Source organism: Carassius gibelio, chromosome B6 (genome assembly GCF_023724105.1).
Source record: "Carassius gibelio isolate Cgi1373 ecotype wild population from Czech Republic chromosome B6, carGib1.2-hapl.c, whole genome shotgun sequence".
NCBI classification, from domain to species: Eukaryota; Metazoa; Chordata; class Actinopteri; order Cypriniformes; family Cyprinidae; genus Carassius; species Carassius gibelio.
In genome coordinates, this window is record NC_068401.1 from 24,120,170 (window position 1) to 24,140,403 (window position 20,234).

A 20,234-nucleotide genomic window follows, 5' to 3' on the forward strand; every position below is an offset into this window, starting at 1 on the left:
TGACCGTCCAGTCTGCAGGAGGCGCTAGAGTTCTGGGTTGGTATACATTCTTCAACCGGTTTATCCGTAGAGAAAGAGCGTGCTGCACGACATGGCCGCTGCAGCAGCAACGTCCTAATCAGTCCTGTATTTTTTTAAATATTAAAATGTGTTAAAACCACCACTGATTTTACAACACGAGAGTGTTTTTAGGGCTGACATCATGGGGAAAAAAGATAAGAGTGATCGAGGTAAGATGGGCGCCATGCTTTAGAAATAAACAAGATTTAATCAAAGTTTGATGGACCATGCAAGATCTGCTGTTATCTACCATGATGTTTACCTAATGCAGCAGAACCATTACAAATACATGATGGTTTAAAGATAACCATGAGCGTATTGCTGTTCAAATGTAATATGTCATATAAACACTATGATATACAATTGAAACACTCCTAAATCAGGAGTTTTCAGCTTCTATTACATTACTTTCTTACGTTCATTACTTCTATTGCACTTGTAGTGTACTTAAAAAACGAATATTAAAAAAGTGTATTGTGTGTAACGTTATTTATACACAAATAAAGAACATAATTGCAGAGTTGTAATGAAATAAAATGTCAAAAAAAGTCTAAAGTGATAATATTTTGATAATCTCTTCATGCTTTGAAGTACACTTATTTTGATGTGTTCAGTACTTAACATACTAAAGCACATGTGAAGTACTTGATTAGTCTTAACTTAGTTTTTGATATTGCATTTAAAGATTTTCAATTGTACTATAATCGCAAATGTGTAATAAAAATGTTATTAAAATGTATGACAAGTTTCAACAGAAATAACATTTTAGTTTACAGTAAATGCTTGTCACTGCACTCAGCAGTACATTTTAATTATATTTCAGTGACAATATTAGTAATTATGAAATTACATAGAAATACTTCATACGTTCAGTTAACTTCACTTAATAAATGAATTGTCAAAAAACATTACATTCACAGTCACACTTAAGATTATTATTAAGTATATTATTTACATTATAGACACTTATTGTAAAGTGTAGATCCAGATATAGTTTCTAAATGGTATTAACTGAAACTAATGCTAAATGCACCTTACCAGCGAGGTCTTCAGTTTCTGTTTTTGGAGCAGACAAGGTTTAAACTATAACCAGATCTTGTAAAATCACTTAAATGATTGTTGTGTGTTTTTTTTTTTCACTTTAGATAAAAAGTCCAAGAAACGTTATTATGACGAGGAAGATGATGATGAAGAGGTGATGATGGGCGGTGAGTCTCAGGAGGCTGTTCCAGCAGCTGCTGGGAAGCAGGTGGATGAATCCAGCACTAAACTGGATGAGTATGGAGCCAAAGACTACAGACTACAGATGCTTCTCAAGAATGACCACACCTCCCGGCCCCTATGGGTGGTGAGACTGAAGATCCTTGATTTATTAGGCAGTGAAAACTTACAACAGAAGCTACGACTATCCCATTGTTAATATGTTTGACTGTTGTAGGCTCCAGATGGTCACATCTTCCTAGAGGCTTTCTCTCCCGTGTATAAATACGCCCAGGACTTCCTGGTGGCCATATCAGAGCCGGTGTGCAGACCTACCCATGTGCACGAGTACAAGCTGACGGCTTATTCTCTATACGCCGCTGTGAGCGTCGGCCTGCAGACGTCTGACATCATAGAGTACCTGCAGAAACTCAGCAAGACCTCTGTGCCAGACGGCATAGTGCAGTTTATTAAGGTGTGTGTGTGAAGTCTGTGTGAATTGATTGGGGGAACCACTCCATACTCTTAAACCAATGCTCTTGCACATACACACTCTCACTCCAAAAAAAGTGTGCATTACAACTCTTTGTTGATTTTTGTTTTTTTTACAATTTGTATATATCTAAGCCACTCTTTTACTCTCTGTTCTCCTGCAGTTGTGCACAGTGAGCTACGGTAAAGTCAAACTGGTCCTGAAACACAACAGGTCAGTTCGTTCTACATCGACTCCTGTTTCTTTACTTCTAACTAAAGTCTGTTATGTATGAGCATGTTATATACTGATTATATCACTTATGGTCTATTGAATGTTTTAGATGGTACATCTGGTGGTGTTTTGAGCATAGCAGATAAGAAGTCGTCGGGTGTTGTTTGGCTAGGGATACTCTTTGGATTCAGCTGAACTTGGATGTGGACGTGAAACGTAGGGGTGTGCCGGTTTCAGAATTGGTGATGACGGTTATGACGTGAGTCAAATGTGATGGTTCATAACATAACCGTCAGGGGGGGTCCAAGTCGGGTTAACTCCGTGTCAGCGCGCGCTCTGATCGGTAAAGGGGCAGAGATTTCAGACCTCAGTTTATTAAGGAGATCTGTCACAAAACTCATCATCCGCGCCAACGTTTTTTGAGCAAATTTCAAAGCCGCACCCGCCCGCCATCCGCTGATTGTTTTGGGGTCTATGGCGATGCAATGTTTTGCTGATGCGAGCCACAAAAAAAAGCCATTGCCATTTGCCCATTAGCTCCGCCCACTACCGGAGAAACTGGTATGTCTTCTGCTTGTTCGAAAATGAATATGAATAATTCTAAATTTAATCCATTATTTTGACAGGAGAAGACAACAAAGAATAGTTTACATATAGCGTGTTGTTTAAGCGTGGTAAGACTCTCGCTCTCTCTCTCTCTTTGCATGTGTGAGAAACAGCGCTATCAGTAAAGTGACGGTGAGTCGTGCGCCTTCACAAAGAGTTTACAGAGTGTCAAATACAGGTGCGCTGTGCGTCCATTGAGATGAGCTGAAAAGTTCAGATCGCTTGAAGGAGAGAGAACGCTGAAGCTCAGATGCTGAAATTAATGCAAGCGTCATGCGCTTCAGTCTATGTAGTAAACAAACCTGCACGTCTCTGCCATTCATTAATTCACACAGAGACTCGCAGAACACGGATTTATATTTTAAACAACTTTTGCGGCTTAACATTTACAGATACTGGTCCATATGGAGATTTTATTTGATTATTTTATGCTAACTTTGGCAAATTCCATGACTGTCCATATTAAAATGCAAGTCTTCCATGTCACGGTTATCATTGTCTGCTTTATTTGCTTTTTATTTATTAAAATACATGCAATTGGTTGATGAAACATATATTAAAATTACGATAAAATTTGTACAAAACGAAATTCGTTTTTAAGAAAGGTTTTCTACAAAGCAAAATTTTATGAAGTGGTAAATATCATGTCTGACGATTTACAAAACTTCATTAAGTGGTAAAAACCATGTCTCCCGATATATTGCGCATCTTATGATCCTATCTAAAAAATGAAAATAATTTTTGATAAAAAATGTTTGTAAAAAATATTTTAATAACACGGTTTTGGCGGTTATAGAGTTCTAATGACGGTGTTCAACTATAACCGCCGGTCTCACGGTTATATACTAACCGTCACACCCCTAGTGAAACGTTAGCTTTGAATCTTAAGATTGCATGCACTTGATTCAGAAACATAAATGTACACTTAATGGTGAAATGTAATTGTTTACTGTGGACTGCCATTCAGTAAGATTTTTGTCAAATGTTTTTTAAAACAGTGTCATGTGCTTACTAAGGCTGCACTTATTTGATCAAAAATACAGTAAAAGAGTAATACTGAAATATTACAATTTAAAAGTAACCGTTTTCTATTTTGATATTTTTTTCAAATGCTACTTTTCAGTCTTCATTGTCATATGATCCTTTAGAAATCATTTTACAATACTACTTTTGCTGCTGAATGTTTTTGTGGAAGCTGTTTTTTTTATTATTTTTTTATAGATAGAAAGTTAAAAACAGCATTCATTTGAAATATATTTTTCTGTAACATTGTAGATGTCTATACTGCCACATTTGATCAGTTGAATGCATCCTTGACTTGCTATGTAAAAGTATAAACATTGTACTGAGCACTTCATAAGAACTAGACAGTGCAACAACTAAATGGCATTGATAGTGCAGTCTGTGTCTGTGTGTGTGTGTGTGTGTGTATGTGTTGAGAACAGGTACTTTGTGGAGAGTGCGTTCCCTGATGTCATTCAGAGGCTCTTACAGGACACAGTGATTCGGGACTGTCGTCTTCGTTCTGCTGAGGGTGAGGAGACCGAGCTCATCACTGAGACCATCTCTAGCAAATCTGCAGTAAGTGTGAGCATAAAGCATGTTGTCTAGGTGGAAACATTAAACGCTTACAGTGGAGCAAATCTGAGGCTCATTTCTAGTACCATCGTCCTGTCCAGATCTCAAAGTCTCAGCAGGACACTGGTGGTCCGTCCACCTCGCAGCCTGCAGACGGGCCGCGCACAGGAAACCAGGTTCCAGAGGACATCTTCAGTTACTACGAGCAGATGGACAAAGAAGAGGAGGAGGAGGAAGAGACCCAAACAGTGTCTTTTGAGATCCGTCAGGTGTGTGAATGAGACTGTCACTTCATTGTGAGTTTAGGGGTCATTTATCTTGAGTGTTCCTCTGACAGGCTTGGTTTAGTTTAAATGGTTATTCAGGGAAGATTTCATGCACTGTAATCTAACTCTTTCTTCACGTTTATGCTGACACTTGTTAGGAAATGATAGAGGAGCTTCAGAAACGTTGCATTCAGATGGAATATCCTCTCCTGGCTGAATATGATTTCCGTAACGACACGGTGAACCCAGACATCAACATGGACCTGAAGCCCACCGCTGTGCTGAGACCATATCAGGAAAAGAGTCTAAGGAAGATGTTTGGGAACGGCAGAGCTCGATCTGGAGTCATCGTCCTGCCCTGTGGTAAATGATCTCTGTTTGAATCATTTCTTCCCAGAAGCATTTGATGCCTAGTCTTGGTCTGTAGAGTGTTCTGCATCCTTTACACAGACAAGGCTTTGGAAAATGTCATTAGAAAATGTAATAATGAAGTTTGGGAAAAGTTATGAAATTATATGAAATTAGTCATTTAATTGTATTTTCCATCAGTGCCCTAATTGCAACAATTATGATATAGACTTTACTGAAATTGTGTAGTTTTGCCTCCAAATTAGACTACACCATATCTCTGTACTTTCCTTTACTTGCAACCTAAACTAATGACAAAAACCCTGTCTTGCACCCCATAAACAATTTATAAAACCTAAGTGTGTGGGAAAATGTTACACCTGAATATGTATTTTTAGTAATTATTAATTGAATATTCATTTTCTGAAACAGTTCAAGCTTTTTTTGTCATTGCTTTGGTTCCAGAAATGCACTATTTCTTTATTGTTGTTACATTAAAAGACACTTTTTTTTTTTTTTACTTTAAGACCTTGTGCTTTGAAGGTAGAGTGAATCATTTCTGCACCATACAGGGATTATTTTGCTTGCTCTGCTAAAACACACAAAAAATATACATTTAAACAATGGTATGAATTTAACAGATTTTATGCAAGTCAATTTCTAATTAATATTTTATTTTGAATTTATAATTGTTACATTGATTCATTAATTTTTAATTTATTTTTTAAACATTTGTTTTTATACTTTATTTTTAACTGTTTTTAATAATTACTGGAAATTGTACAGCTTTTATAATTAATCTTAAAACTCCTATAATATCATTCAAGTTGAACCACTTGTTTAAGTTTTAAAAGCATTAAAAAAACTGCATGTACTACAAGAATTTAAGACCACTTTACCAGAGCAACTCCGTTTTAGAAGCTCTTTGAATGTTATTATTGAGATCAGTTGAAAAGAATCTACATTGAGGTCTTTTGTTATTCTACTCTTCTGTTCCACAGGTGCTGGAAAGTCACTGGTGGGCGTCACTGCTGCCTGCACAGTGCGTAAGCGCTGTCTGGTCTTGGGAAACTCCTCTGTGTCAGTGGAACAGTGGAAGGCTCAGTTTAAGATGTGGTCCACCATTGATGACTCCCAGATCTGCCGTTTCACTTCAGATGCTAAAGACAAACCCATCGGCTGCTCGGTGGCCATTAGTACTTATTCTATGCTGGGCCACACCACCAAACGCTCATGGGAGGCTGAGAGGGTCATGGAGTGGATGAAAAGTCAGGAGTGGGGGCTCATTATACTAGATGAGGTGCACACAATCCCAGGTGGGTTTAGTGTGTGAACATCACACTCCATAACTGCACCTTGATAAAATATCAAGCCAGAAATCGTGTCGTCAAATATTTTTTTTGGAAGCACCAGATTGTCTTAGCAAAGTCAAGTCGACCATAAAATGCTTTGCTGTTCCGTTGTAAGTAATCTTAAAGATGCCTAATGCATCTACTTTCGGAAGACCAAATAAAGTACTTCTGCTTTCACCTAGATACACAGCATCTCCCTGACATGACTGCTTCAACACTAGCTGCAGTTACTGAAACCACTCCTTCTTTCTTATCGTGAACATTTGGGCGGCATTACACAAATATTTCCATATAGTGACGTAGAGATGTAGGGGTTTGTTTGAATGAGCCGTATTAGGGGGACGTGGAATATCTCTTTGGATTTGAGACTTTAGTCTTTGCAACCTTACAGATCTTCTTCATGCACCAAGAGCTTGTAACACTCCAAAGAGAAAGGAGAAATTGAATTTGCAACATAATGACCCCTTTAACTGAAAACCAGTCTGAATTACAGTTATTGTAGTAGGAATATCTTCTAAATGGGTGGAATTTTGTCTCTTAGGCTTAGCATTTTACTTTTATTGAGATCAGAGAAGTTAAATAAACACAAATGTGACCCTGGATTACAAAATCAGTCTTAAATCGCTGGTGTATATTTGTAGCATTAGCCAAAAAAAAATAATGAATGGGTCAAAATTATATATATATATATATATATATATATATATATATATATATATATATATATATTTATTTATTTTATGCCGAAAAGATCATGTTCCATGAAGATATTTTGTAAATTTCCTACCATAAATATATCAAAACTGAATTTCTGATTAGTAATATGCATTACCAAGAATTCATTAAGACAACTTCAAATCCGATTTTCTCAGAATTTAGATTTTTCTGCACCCTCAGATTCCAGATTTTCAAATATTTGTATCTCAGCCAAACACTGTCAGATCCTAGTAAACCATACATCAACTGAAAGCTTATTTATTCAGCTTTCAGATTATGTATAAATCTCAGTTTTGAAAAATTGACACATAAGACTGGTTTTATGGTCCTGGGTCACCAATAACATTATATCATCAGTGAAAATGGTACAGATTCCTGACTGTTCTGTGTTTGTATTGCAGCAAAGATGTTCCGTCGTGTTCTGACGATAGTCCAGGCTCACTGTAAACTGGGGCTCACTGCCACACTAGTAAGAGAGGATGATAAGATTGTCGATCTGAACTTCCTGATTGGGCCGAAGCTCTATGAGGCGAACTGGATGGAACTACAGAACAGTGGTTACATTGCTAAAGTCCAGTGTGCTGAGGTGAGGTTTGAAATATTAGTTGTTTTACGGAAACAATTATGTAACAGGAAAGAAATTGAACATTTCTTCCCAAAGAAGTTTTCGATTTCTTCCCAAAGTACAAAAGTAGAAAAAAGACATCATGTGCATATTTCATAATGTGAACTTCAGTTGATGTCTGAACCTTCTCAGGGGTCAACAAGGTGCAATAAACTGTGAAACATTGTGTTGGGAGGCTTTGGAGCCTGGCATTCAAAGAAAATACAGTACAGTTATTCAGTATTGCCTCCAGTATTTTGATCTTACTAAACAAAAGCCCAGCAGACCATTCAGCCACATGAGCAGAAAACCACACGTGCTGACTCATGCTTGTTCACTGTACGCTGAACAACATCTACAAAAAGCTCTATAAATATTTTTTAAAACCCCAATGCAAAGCATTTATCACATTTTTTGGTAAACCTTTTAGTATCTTTTAACTTAATAAAATCTGCAGTCAGGTCAGTTAGTAAGTCAAATATATAAATTAGATTAGGCTATAAATTTAATGTAAACAGTCCTGGAAAACGTTGCAAAAGATAAAATAAAAAAAGATTTAAAGTCCTGAAAAAAGTGGAAATTAAGAAATCACAAAAGGTCATGGAAATTCTGTCTTCAGTGTGTTTATTTTTCACAGTTACTGTTTTTTATTCAACTGAAGTATATCTGTAAAGTTATTCTGAAGAAAAAAAAACCCTTTAATAGCTCGTAATGTCTTGTTTGGAAACTCAAACTTTTATTTTAGTGCTTTCAGACGATTAATCGCATCCAAAATACGTTTTTATTCAAATAATATATGCGTGTTTACTCTGTATATCTATTTTGTATATATAAATCCACATACATGCAGTATATATTTTGAAAATATTTACATGTATGTATTTATATTAATTTCATTTTATATTATTTATAAATATATTTAATATATAAATAACCTATTTTTCTTAAATGTATACATGCTTTTGTGTGCATTTAATTAATATAAACAGTACAATCTTTTATTTCGGAAGTGATTAATCCTTTGACAGCTCTAGTTTATTTTCTTTTAGTGTATATAAAAATCTATAGATTAGGTTTACTTCTATATTATAACTTTCATATAGGTTTTAAGCTGTTTTAATTAAATAGGATTTTAAATTTTAGGAGTTAATCCATGTAGCTAATCAAGCTAATTGGAGGGGTGAAGTAACCCAATGGGTTTGTATTGTTTTTTTGTGTGCTTTAAGCTTACAGAACGTTTCCCTCTCGCTCTCTGTGCGTCTAGGTATGGTGTCCCATGTCTCCTGAGTTTTATCGGGAATATGTGGCCATAAAGACGAAGAAGAGAATTCTGCTCTACACCATGAATCCCAACAAGTTCCGTGCATGTCAGTTCCTGATCCGCTTCCATGAGCGGAGAAACGACAAGATCATCGTCTTTGCCGACAACGTCTTCGCTCTGAAAGAATACGCCATCCGCCTGAACAAGTAATCCTTCTCATTCAAACACGTATGCATACACCAGTGCTTTGCTGTAAAGCTCAATAGTCATTTCCCACTTTTTTCAGTGACTTTGGAGGTAGTTTCCCTTTGCTTTGCTTTATAAGCATGAAATATTTTTTTGTTGAAAGGTTTTTGAAATTCAGAAAAAAAGAAAGCTTTTTTAGGTGCTTTCAGACATAAAACATTGACTGTCCCAGAAATTGCATAACATCTGCTGTTCACACAAGCAGCAGGTTTTTTTTTTTTGCTAAAAGCTGTTTTTCTTATTGATAGAACTCTCTTGGGTAGTGTAGTTTTACAGTATAGCTGGATTTGAAATCACCACAGAAGTCATGCTATGTTGTTTCTTTATGCAAAAACATATTTTTTTCTTGGCCCTTCAGGGTGTTTTCAGGACTGTATTTTATGTTTTTCTTTTCATTTTTTCTTTTTTCTTTTTAATGCTATTCAAAAGCATGCTAAGAGCTCAGAAACGTGCATTATCAACAAAGTCATAAACTAACTAAAAGCTGGTAGTGAGCAGCTTACACAAAAGAGCTCAACACACCGCATGAGCCCAAATGATCCACAAAAACGTGTAAACCTGTGTTTGTGACCGGGTGTTCTAGAGTCTGGCCCTGGCGCAACCTGTAATCAGCTTTACTTTGCTATTAATCCCCTTTAACTTTGCCAAATTAATGGGCTTTTTCTTGTAAAGTGTGCAAAGTTTGTTCGAAAGGCTAAACTCTAAATCTCATACTGTATGGCGACACTGTAAGACTTGAAGTTAGCAAACTTTTAGTGGTTTCTTTATATTTTTATTTATATCATTTTTATATATAATAACATACAATGGAATTCTGCTAAAAATACGATTTGATTATATTATATTTTTGGCCAATATGTAAGCGTGTGAACTCCCTTGTCTGAAATGTTTTCTTCAACATGCTCAAGATGATATATATGATTTTTGTTGTACATATGTACACATACAATCTCTTCTGTTTTTTTCTCATCAGACCGTATATTTATGGACCCACATCTCAAGGAGAACGTATGCAGATCCTTCAGAACTTTAAACACAATCCCAAAATCAATACCATCTTCATCTCCAAGGTAAACGGCCTACCTTTGCTCACTTTCCTGTGATAATGGAGATTAGTATTTTTCATTTGTAACTTTTCATTTTTGAGGTGTTATTCTTAGCCTCTTTTACACAAATGAAAAAGTCTGCAACCTATGTCAATGAAGAATTGGTTTCATGTTAACCAGCATTTAATTCAATCTCAACACTACTTTTACACTGACAGAAGTTGGTGTGTTGCTGTAAATGCAAAGTTAATAGAGTTCAGCAGAGGTGATGTGACCCTTTAATTCCCTTCAGAACATCGTTCATACTATATTTCAAGAAATCAAATACATTTCTGCATTTTAGGTACTTTAGAAATACTAATAACATTCATTTGTCCAAGATGTGTTAAGACTTGAAACAAACACTCTGCTTGCTGTTTAAAACATCTTAAAACTACCGTATTTTTTCGGACTATAAGTCGCACCTGAGTCGCATCAGTCCAAAAATACGTTATATATATATATAAGTCGCACTGGACTATAAGTCACATTTATTTAGAACCAAGAACCAAGAGAAAACATTACCGTCTACAGCCGCGAGAGGGCGCTCTATGCTGCTCAGTGTAGACTACAGGAGCACTGAGCAGCATAGAGCGCCCTCTGGCGACTGTAGATGGTAATGTTTTCTCTTGGTTCATTTCTCTTAGTTCATTTCTCTTGGTTCATGTCAAATTAATTTTGATAAATAAGTCGCACCTGACTATAAGTCGCAGGACCTGCCAAACTATAAAAAAAAAAAAGTGACTTATAATCCGGAAAATACAGTATGTATCCTACAAATTCTAGCAGACTAAACAATAGATTTCTGAATGTTGTCAAGATTTAACCCTTGTGTCAACAAATCATGACAAAGTAAATAAAGCAGTAAATATAGCTTATTTTGATGATGCCAGTCCTGCAGAGATTACACATTTTACACTTATTTTACATGTGCCTTTTTTGGTTACACTTTATTTCAATAGTAACTACATGTCAACTACATATCAACTAAATCTCAGAAATTTGCAACTACATGTCTACTAACTCTCAAAGTAGACTGTTAGGGTAGGTTTAGGCTTAGTATATGTTGACAAAAAAGTGTTAGAAGATATTAAGCAGACAGTCTACTAATACTCTACCAACTGCTAGTTGACATGTAGTTGCAAAGTTACTTACTGCTAGTAGAATGTCTAAAGTGGACTAACAAAATAAAGTGTTACCCCTTTTTTCCTGAAAAATATGAAGAAAATGCTTTGTTTTTACTTCAACAAAGGAGCAAAACTTTCATGTCTATGTATGATTGTCTAATTGAGACACTGATTTCAGGAATGCTGGGATCGTGGCTTGACTTCATTAACTTTACATTTAACCTTAATGCAAATGTTTGGAAATGATTTAATGGGAAACATGATGCACGTGTGCTGATATGATTGTCCTAAAAAGTCAGGCTATTCAAATAAGATAAGAGCAGCCGCATAGGGAACGGCTTCAGGTGGGGGTGAGAAAAGATGGAATGTAATAGAGATAGTGCATACAATTTTTTAAATACTAATGCAATTACAGATGTCTAAAAAAGCCTTAAAAAAAAAAACTCCAAAGAATAACATATTTATTGATTTGCTTTTTAAATAGGTTAATTTGCATCTTTTAATCTTCATGAAATGCCTTTGCCTTATCCTGCTATAAAATATAAGCTGAAACAGCATTCCGTCCTGTATACAACATCAAGAAAATTTGTTTTAAACTACAAATAAAAATTTAAAGCACATAAAAAAAAAAAAAAATAATAAATGTTTTAACTCCAGGAAATTAAAAGTGTATATTATCATATTACTAAACTAACGGAATGGCTTCAAATTGTATTTTACACCTGTGTGTTAGATGTTGAAATGCAACACAGTCATGTCTATCTCACGTTTTGGCCCTAGTTTTCTCATATTTGTTCCATTTGTCTGATTTTACATTAAAGATTTAAGCATTTTTACTTTTCCACACCTATTTTGCTGGTTTGCTTGTTGATTATTGGAGCATTGGGACAGCTTTCTTCTTCCATTCTTCTTCTGTCAGGTTGGAGATACTTCATTTGACCTGCCAGAGGCAAACGTGTTAATCCAGATCTCGTCTCACGGCGGTTCTCGCCGTCAGGAAGCTCAGAGACTGGGGAGAGTGCTGCGAGCCAAGAAAGGTAATGGATTATTGGAAGTCATCATGACTCGAACAACCCTTGAAGGAATCGCAGTTTAATATTTTTGGATACATTTCTTAATTATCAGATCATCAGACAAAATTGCAAACTAAAACTGACCTGTCATGTCTTTTTTGCACAGGTATGGTTGCGGAAGAATACAATGCTTACTTTTACTCGCTCGTCTCTCAGGACACACAGGAAATGGCTTATTCCACCAAGAGACAGCGCTTCCTGGTGGACCAGGGATACAGTTTCAAGGTCTCAAGATCATATTTGAACTGCAGACACCTGAATTTGATGATGCTGACTGGAAATATGGCCAGACTGAATGGCAATAATAACGAGTCTCAGTCCGTCGTATCTCATTCTTGTCATTTCTTTTAAGGTGATCACAAAATTGGCTGGGATGGAGGAGGAAGACTTGATGTTTTCCTCTCGTGAGGAACAGCAGCAGCTCTTGCAGAAAGTTCTGGCAGCATCAGATCTTGACGCAGAAGAGGAAGTGGTGATGGGGGACGTGGGAGGGAAGCCACAGGTATCTCCACTCGTTTTTGTTCCTCTCTGCCGCCTCATTTGTTTGTTGGGTGTGAGGTGCTGTTTTGATCTTGATCATTAACCACAGTTCGGAATTAAAAGAAAGGTCACCCATAAAGAAACCTCAGTGTAAAGCCAGACGCTTTAGATTGACTAAGTGAGAAAATCAAATGTTCATGTCAGCTGAGAACAGGCCAAACACTTTTATTTCTTAATCCATACGGCCTGTCTTCTTGGTTCATGGCCTTGACATACAGTCAGGCATTCTATGATTGGGTTAAATCTGTATTTGAGTCAAGATGATTTATGTTAACCTGCTTAACGTGTCAGTAAGGATTGAGTTTTTTTTTCTTTTTCTTTTGAACCATTTCTATAGTTTTCTCGCCGTATGGGAACTATGAGCTCCATGTCTGGCGCAGACGATACCGTCTACATGGAATACCAGACGTCCCGCAGTGGCAAGTCTTTAGCCGGCAAGAATGTCCATCCTCTGTTCAAACGCTTCCGCAAGTGAACGCACTCACGGCTGATGTGTTCACTGCATCTGGAGAGAGCAGGCCACTTCCTGGGACACCCAGCTTCATAATAAAAGACACTTCACGGCTGCTTGTCTCAGACAGACCAGTTTAAAGACTGTGAGAAAGAAGCAAAACTGCTGTCATTTCAGAAAGATTAAAAACTCTGTATTACAAACAGGATGTTTTTAGTTTTAAGAAGGATTTCTTTGAATTTGTTGTAAGAAACTGAATGGAAACTGAAGGAAAAAGTTTGTACAGTATGCAAAAGCCAAAACAGAGCCTGCTTTTTAAATTTACTGGTAAACTTTTAGCAAATAAAATGGACTTTGGTATCTGATAAGATTTTGTCTCATTGATGATGAACCGTATTTATTAATCTTGGTTAATTTTCATTTATTAAGATATTATTGTTAGTTCTCAATACATTAAGTAACATTAATGTATACAATTAATGAGGGTGGTGTGCTTTTTTTAATTTTTTATTCAATTGAACTAAACAGTCCAGTATCAGTTATTACACTTTTATATATATTTTAGGTTTTTGTTCATAAAAATGCTCTTGTGTGGAACTATTTTCTTACAAATTCCAAAGAAGTAGTAACAGAGTAATTGGAGTGAGAAAGCGCGTTTGTGAATGACCTGAGTCTGCTTAAAGTATTTCAGTAATCGTACTACTATAGTTCACCCAAATGTGGACATTCTGTTCAAGTTGTTCCAAAATTGTATGAGTTTCTTTCTTCTGTGAAACATAAAAGAAGATACTTTGAAAAATGTTGGTAACCAAGCAGTTGCTGGACTAGGAGAAGAATACTATTAAAGTCAATGGCGACCAGAAACTACTGAAAATAGTTTTTCTTATTTAACTCATACAGGTTTGGAACAACTAAAGTGTGACTAAATGATAAAATACTTTTTATTTTATAAGAATTTCATGTAATGTAAAATTTGTCCTAATGTGACTAGCAAGCCAATTAACCATACTTGCATAATTTGAAGTTTTATTAAATAGTGAGGGGCTCTTTTCACGGTTCAAATATTTTTTCTACTGTCAAGTTTCAAGTTCTACTGTCTTTCTCATTCAAAACCTGCATGACTTTATTTTGTGCAATCGTTGATGCATTTCTTAAAATTATCTTTATATATACAGTGGGGCTCGAAAGTTTGGGCACCCTTTGCAGAATCTGTGAAAATGCGAGTAATTTTCGAAATAATAAGAGAAATCATACTAAATGCATGTTATATTTTATTTAGTACTGTCCTGAGTAAGATATTATACATAAAATATATTAACATTTAGTCCACAAGACAAAAAAGAATGCTGAAATTATTAAAATAACCCCACTCAAAAGTTTGGGAGCCCTTGGTTCTTAGTACTGTGTGTGGTCACCTGATGATCCTCGACTGTCTTTCTGTTTTGTGATGGTTGTGCATGAGTCCCTTGTTTGTTCTGAACAGTTAAACCGAGCAGCGTTCTTCAGAAAAATCTTTAAAGTCCTGCAGATTCTTCAGTTTTCCAGCATCTTTGCATATTTGAACCCTTTCCAGCAGTGACTTTATGATTTTGAGATGCATCTTTTCAGACTGAGGACATTTGAGGGACTCAAACACAACTATTTAAAAAGATTCAAACGTTCACTGATGCTCCAGAAGGAAACAAGATGCATTAAGAGCTGGGGGGTGAAAACTTTTGAACATGATGGAGATGGCCAAATTTTGTTGAAATATAATTTTTTTCCATTTAGTTCTGCCCTTCGTAAGCAACAGAAGATACTTGTATGTTTCCCGGTACACAAATTAAGTACAATTTACCTTGATCTTCAAATTCCAAAAGTTTTCACCCCCCTTAATGCATCTTGTTTCCTTCTGGAGCATCAGTGAACGTTTGAATCTTTTTAAATAGTTGTGTTTGAGTCCCTCAAATGTCCTCAGTGTGATAAGATGTAACTCAAAATCATAAAGTCACCGCTGGAAAGGGTTCAAATATGCAAAGATGCTGGAAAACTGAAGAATCTGCAGGACCTTAAAGATTTTTCTGAAGAACGCTGCTCAGTTTAACTGTTCAGAACAAACAAGGGACTCATGCACAACCATCACAAAACAGAAAGACAGTCGAGGATCATCAGGTGACCACACACAGTACTAAGAACCAAGGGTTCCCAAACTTTTGAGTGGGGTTATTTTAATAATTTCAGCAATTTTTTTTTGTCTTGTGGACTAAATGTTAATATCTTTTATGTACAATATCTTACTCAGGATAGTACTAAATAAAAATAACTTGCATTTAGTATGATCTCTCTTATTTTTTGAAAATTACTCATATTTTCACAGATTCTGCAAGGGGTGCCCAAACTTTCGATCCCCACTGTATATATTATAATTTTGGGTGGATTATCCCTTTAAAAAAAAATCAAGATATAGGGTGGAACTAAAGTCTTTGCTGTTTATCTCACTGTACATCTAGTGAATGCAATGTTTTGTTTAGTTTTTTTCACAATGAACTGAATTGATCTCTTGTGCCTGTAAATGTAATCTCTTCTCACAATGGTGCTGAAGGGAACCACTCCAGCCAACACCGAAACCTGTCCCCATGTCACTTCATGTGTTTTGCTGAATCAAATAATCATCTAGTCTCACACTAGGAGAAATCCGGAAGTTTGTAATCTCATTATGGATGGAAATGAAAAGAACAAGCCTCACATTCTTCAGTGTACAAACTAATGAAAAACAGAGCTGGATTTTAAGTTCATGTATTCAGACAAATTTAAAGTGACTTCCAGCACAGGTTTCTTAAACCTGTTGTTTTGGGGTTTTCACCACCAGCTGAGCTACAAGAACATGCAAATTATTAGTTTTAAATTGATGTTCTTGCCATAGGAGTCTGAGGTGATTCATCAATTCATATATAAAATGCATATTAATGCGATCCTGCCATGCTTCTCCTCAAAACAAACTAGTTATTTATTCAGCAGCTACCTCAACACACTCATTCCGTAAAAGACACATGATGTATGTGTAGCCCCTGCCATGACAGTATCGCATGCTATATTCATCTAAAATTAACAATATTACAAAATTTCTTAGACAACAATTTTTAAGTATATATTAAAAACTTTTGTACTAAAAATTAAGATGTATTTATTAATGTGTTTAAAAGATGTTTTGTGCTTAAATATAAGTTTCCCGAGAAATTTCCCAGAAATTATTTAATTATTTAAAGTTAATTATTTAAAATCCATGATTTTTCTTTTATCCACATACTATATGTTCAGTGTGAATATGTCTATTTTGGGGTGAAGTGTATGTTTATACACTTACGAAATACTTATATAGTCTTATGTGAGTAGTTTTACTTTCTCTATACATCTAAAAATATGCCATAAAGGCATGGAAATGTTCATAACAATACAAAACCTACCTGCTTCTTTCGACAGCAAATTTTTAGATTATGATTCTAGTTTAATTCTGGCTGATCCAGTGATCACTTAAAGGATATGTAATGTAGGTTCAAGCAATGACATCTGAATAGACCTCATACTGTATCAGAATATGAGTCTCTTTTCACAATGATTGTCTCTGTAATTGTCTCTCTTATAAGTCTTCTTTTTAGTAAGTTCTTTAATTTGTAAGGCATTATGATTTCCTGTCACTGTTGTCCATATGTTGTCAAATTGTGAGGAACTATTGCTGAGTGAACCAGTCCCTTGCTTCTATAAGTTTAGCCTTTTTTTTTTTCATTGTCTCGCCTTAAGGTTATTAGCATACCTGCTCGAAGGTACATAAAAGAAATGGTCACAACATCTAAATGCTTAGTTTAAAAAAGACAGAAGGGAAAATAAAAGCTTTTATTTAGCAGGGATGCACTAAATTAATTCAAAGTGACAGTGAAGACATTTCTGATGTCACAGAAATTTCTACGACAAATTAATGCTGTATTTTACTTTCATCAAAGAGGCCAAGACTGCATTTATTTAATCAAAAATATAGCAAAAACCATAACACTGAGAAAAATTACAATTTAAAACAATGTTTTTTCAGCATCATTACTCTCATTACAGTTTTCAGTGCCACATGATCCTTCATAAATTATTCTAATATGCTGCTTTGGTGCTCTAATAATGGCTCGTATTATTATCCTATTGGCTGTATTATTATTATCATCGTCATTATTATTATAGAATATCAACTGAAAATCAATATTTATTAATATTATAAATGTGTGTACTGTAATATACTGTGTATATATGTGTACATGTGTGTATATAAAAAAATAAACAATTTATAAGCATAAGATATTTCTTTCAAATACAAAAAAAATATTATTACAAACGTTTGAATACTGTATATTTATATATCTAACATAAAACCATGACAATAAAAAGCATCCAGTGGTAACACTTAACTTCCTTTCAATTATCTTGTTTGCATTATTTCATTGAATTTGCAGCAGCTGTGTCAATGTAGAGAACATCATTTTAAAACATGATTTGGTATTTTGTAAATGCAATTTCAAGTGTCAGTGCAGGATCCTGCTTCACTTCTCTTGGCTCTGGTTTTAGCACACGGCTGATGATTGAGTAAAGCTGCCATGTGCTGTCTTGACTTGTGTTTGTTGCTGTTTGTCATGTGCTCTTCTGTTGGTCTCATGTCCCTTTATCACCTTGAGTTCATTTGCTTTACCAGCTCTACTTCATTGCATTTCCTTCCCTGTTACTAGTGTTAAGTCTCTCTGTGTCTCGTGCCAGATCGTTGTTATGCCCATTGAGCCGCTTTACCCGAGTCCTTTCTGCTTTTTGCATGTGCACCTAACAATAAAATCAGCTACATGATAAACAACGAATGGTGATTACAGGATTAGAGGATTGTGATTATTAATATGATTATAGTTAAGTGAGAAGCCTCATGCACCTGTGATTGCCAAACACTGGTCTAAGAACACAAAGGCAAAGCAATCTTAAACAATTGTGTTGGCAAACTAAGTCTTCTGAGATTGTAGTGTTTGGGGCTTTTCCCTTTTTAATATCCAGATCCGCTTGGCTCGGAGACAGTGGTTTTGATGCCGAGCAAGCATGTGAATTCTCTAGAGAGGATAATCAGTGGGCTTTCCTTCTGTGTCTTTGCGTGTGTAGTATCAATAGTTTAATATGAAGGACACAGAAAGATTTAAATAGAGGCAGGCAACACAAAAGTTATTTTCTGTAGCATAAATTGAATCTTTCATTCTTAGGATGAGAAATCTGGGAAAAACATTCTGAGCTTGATTTTCTCTTGTTATTAAAAAAGAGGGACTAAATACAAATAGTCCTCAAACAGCGGGACTCTGTGAGTCTTTTCATACAGACTTGACAACATTTAACATATGGGAACACTTACGAAATTACATATTTAGATGATGCAGTTTTCATGAAAAGGAAATGAACAATACATGTTATGTAACAGGTCTGACAATAAAAAGAGGAGGAGGAGGGTGGGGATCAGTATGTATGAGTATTAAAACCAACATTTAGGGTGAATATTCCTGCTGTATGACCCAGTACAAGCTGTTCTAATGAGATGAATCCCCCTTTTTTCCAGGACTTCAAAAACAAGTGTGTTTTTGTGTAAAGTTTGGCAATAGTGTGCTACCCAGAGCTTAGCAATGCTCAGACGAGATTTGCATTTGTGTAAAATAAAGATCCTTACCTCAGGTGCCCCCAAACTACACACTTGATGAAGTGCCTGATGGGACGGTAATGTAGGGCTAAAAGGTACATCTTTGTACATTATTTACCCCTGAATGATACATAAGTACATATTAGTACTTTAAAAGTGACATATAGCCTACCTTTTGATAGCTTTGTTTTCTGAGAGTAAATGAACTCAAAAATACATTTGCACTCATGCAGCGACATGAAACTTGGCCAAGAGATTTTTACAATGTCCAAATAACAAACAAGGAGGGATATGAAATCTAAATCTATTTTTTTACAGGGCCCACCACCAGAGGGGGACAAGTCCCCCCAATGTTTAGAAGTAGCCTATAGCCAAACTGTCCCCTCAGTATTTGCTGGTATCTTGTATAATATCTGCGGCCATGCATTACGCACCACTTTGTTTGTTGTTAGGATGACAAGAACTCTCTTAAAAATAAAGGTACTTCAAAAGAATCTTCATAGCGTTTCCAGAAGATCCATTTTTGTTCAACAAATAAACATTCTCAGTCAAAGGTTCTTTACAGAACCATCACCAACGGAAGAACATTCTTTCACCACAAATAATCTTTTTTTGAAAAAGATAGGTGTTAAGATGTTAAGGTTAAGGTTCTTTTTGTAACCATTTAGACAAAAAGGTTATTCTAGCTATAGCATCGTGAAGCACCTTTATTTTTAACAGTGAAAGTTTTAAAAGTTGCATTTTAACAGCGCTTGTCAATGTCAAAATGAATGAAATGGCCAATCAGATCAAACGAATGATAAATAGCTAATGATAAAAAAAAAAAAGACATTTGTTTCATGATATAAATAATAGGCTAAAAAACAGTAATTGGCTATATTGCAATGATAAATTATTTTCGCCATAATTTAGGCATTACATCAAAATTACTTTGGTCCCAGGTTAAAGCCTTGACTTTAAAGTATGGTTGTATTTTGACTGCGGCTTAAAGCTGGGCCTACATTCTTAAATGTAAAGCTTTCAAGAGACTTAAAACAATTACTTGTTTATTATTGTGACTAGAATGTCTGATAACTCGGTGTTTTGAGGACTAAAGAGTCTAATGCGGTCAACTCAGGAGCTGCCAGCCACAGTCGATTTATGTAATCCACATTTTATATTGCAACAAAAGAAAATCCTTCACTTCAGCTTTTCATCGACGTCCACTGCCTCGTGGGGCGTGCGTGAGGTCATCTGTTCCTGCCAAGGCCAAACTCCAGCGTCCAATCCCTTTCGCTGATCCCGCACCTCTCCCGTGGACCTTTAAAAAGCCGCTGCGCGCCACGCATCAGTGCGCA

At 35.8% G+C, this 20,234-nt stretch overlaps 1 protein-coding gene across 1 annotated transcript; it reads left to right on the forward strand.

Moving 5' to 3' along the window:
• Window positions 1-74: 74 nt before the first annotated feature.
• Window positions 75-13,588, forward strand: ercc3 (excision repair cross-complementation group 3). Its single transcript, XM_052559750.1, has 15 exons — window positions 75-230; window positions 1,206-1,408; window positions 1,499-1,735; window positions 1,917-1,966; window positions 4,018-4,153; window positions 4,252-4,419; window positions 4,575-4,779; window positions 5,766-6,080; window positions 7,235-7,419; window positions 8,702-8,904; window positions 9,918-10,014; window positions 12,076-12,193; window positions 12,336-12,454; window positions 12,582-12,731; window positions 13,107-13,588. Exons 1-15 carry the CDS (start codon window positions 203-205, stop codon window positions 13,242-13,244), a joined length of 2,352 nt encoding a protein of 783 aa, XP_052415710.1. The 5' UTR covers window positions 75-202; the 3' UTR covers window positions 13,245-13,588.
• The last annotated feature ends 6,646 nt before the right edge of the window (window positions 13,589-20,234 follow it).

Excerpts from the sequence above, each read along its gene's own strand:
- ercc3 (XM_052559750.1), top strand. The coding sequence starts at position 203 with ATGGGGAAAAAAGATAAGAGTGATCGAG. Across the intron at positions 6,081-7,234 it reads TGAGGTGCACACAATCCCAG|CAAAGATGTTCCGTCGTGTT; the intron begins GTGGGTTTAGTG and ends TTTGTATTGCAG. Across the intron at positions 8,905-9,917 it reads TACGCCATCCGCCTGAACAA|ACCGTATATTTATGGACCCA; the intron begins GTAATCCTTCTC and ends TTTTCTCATCAG.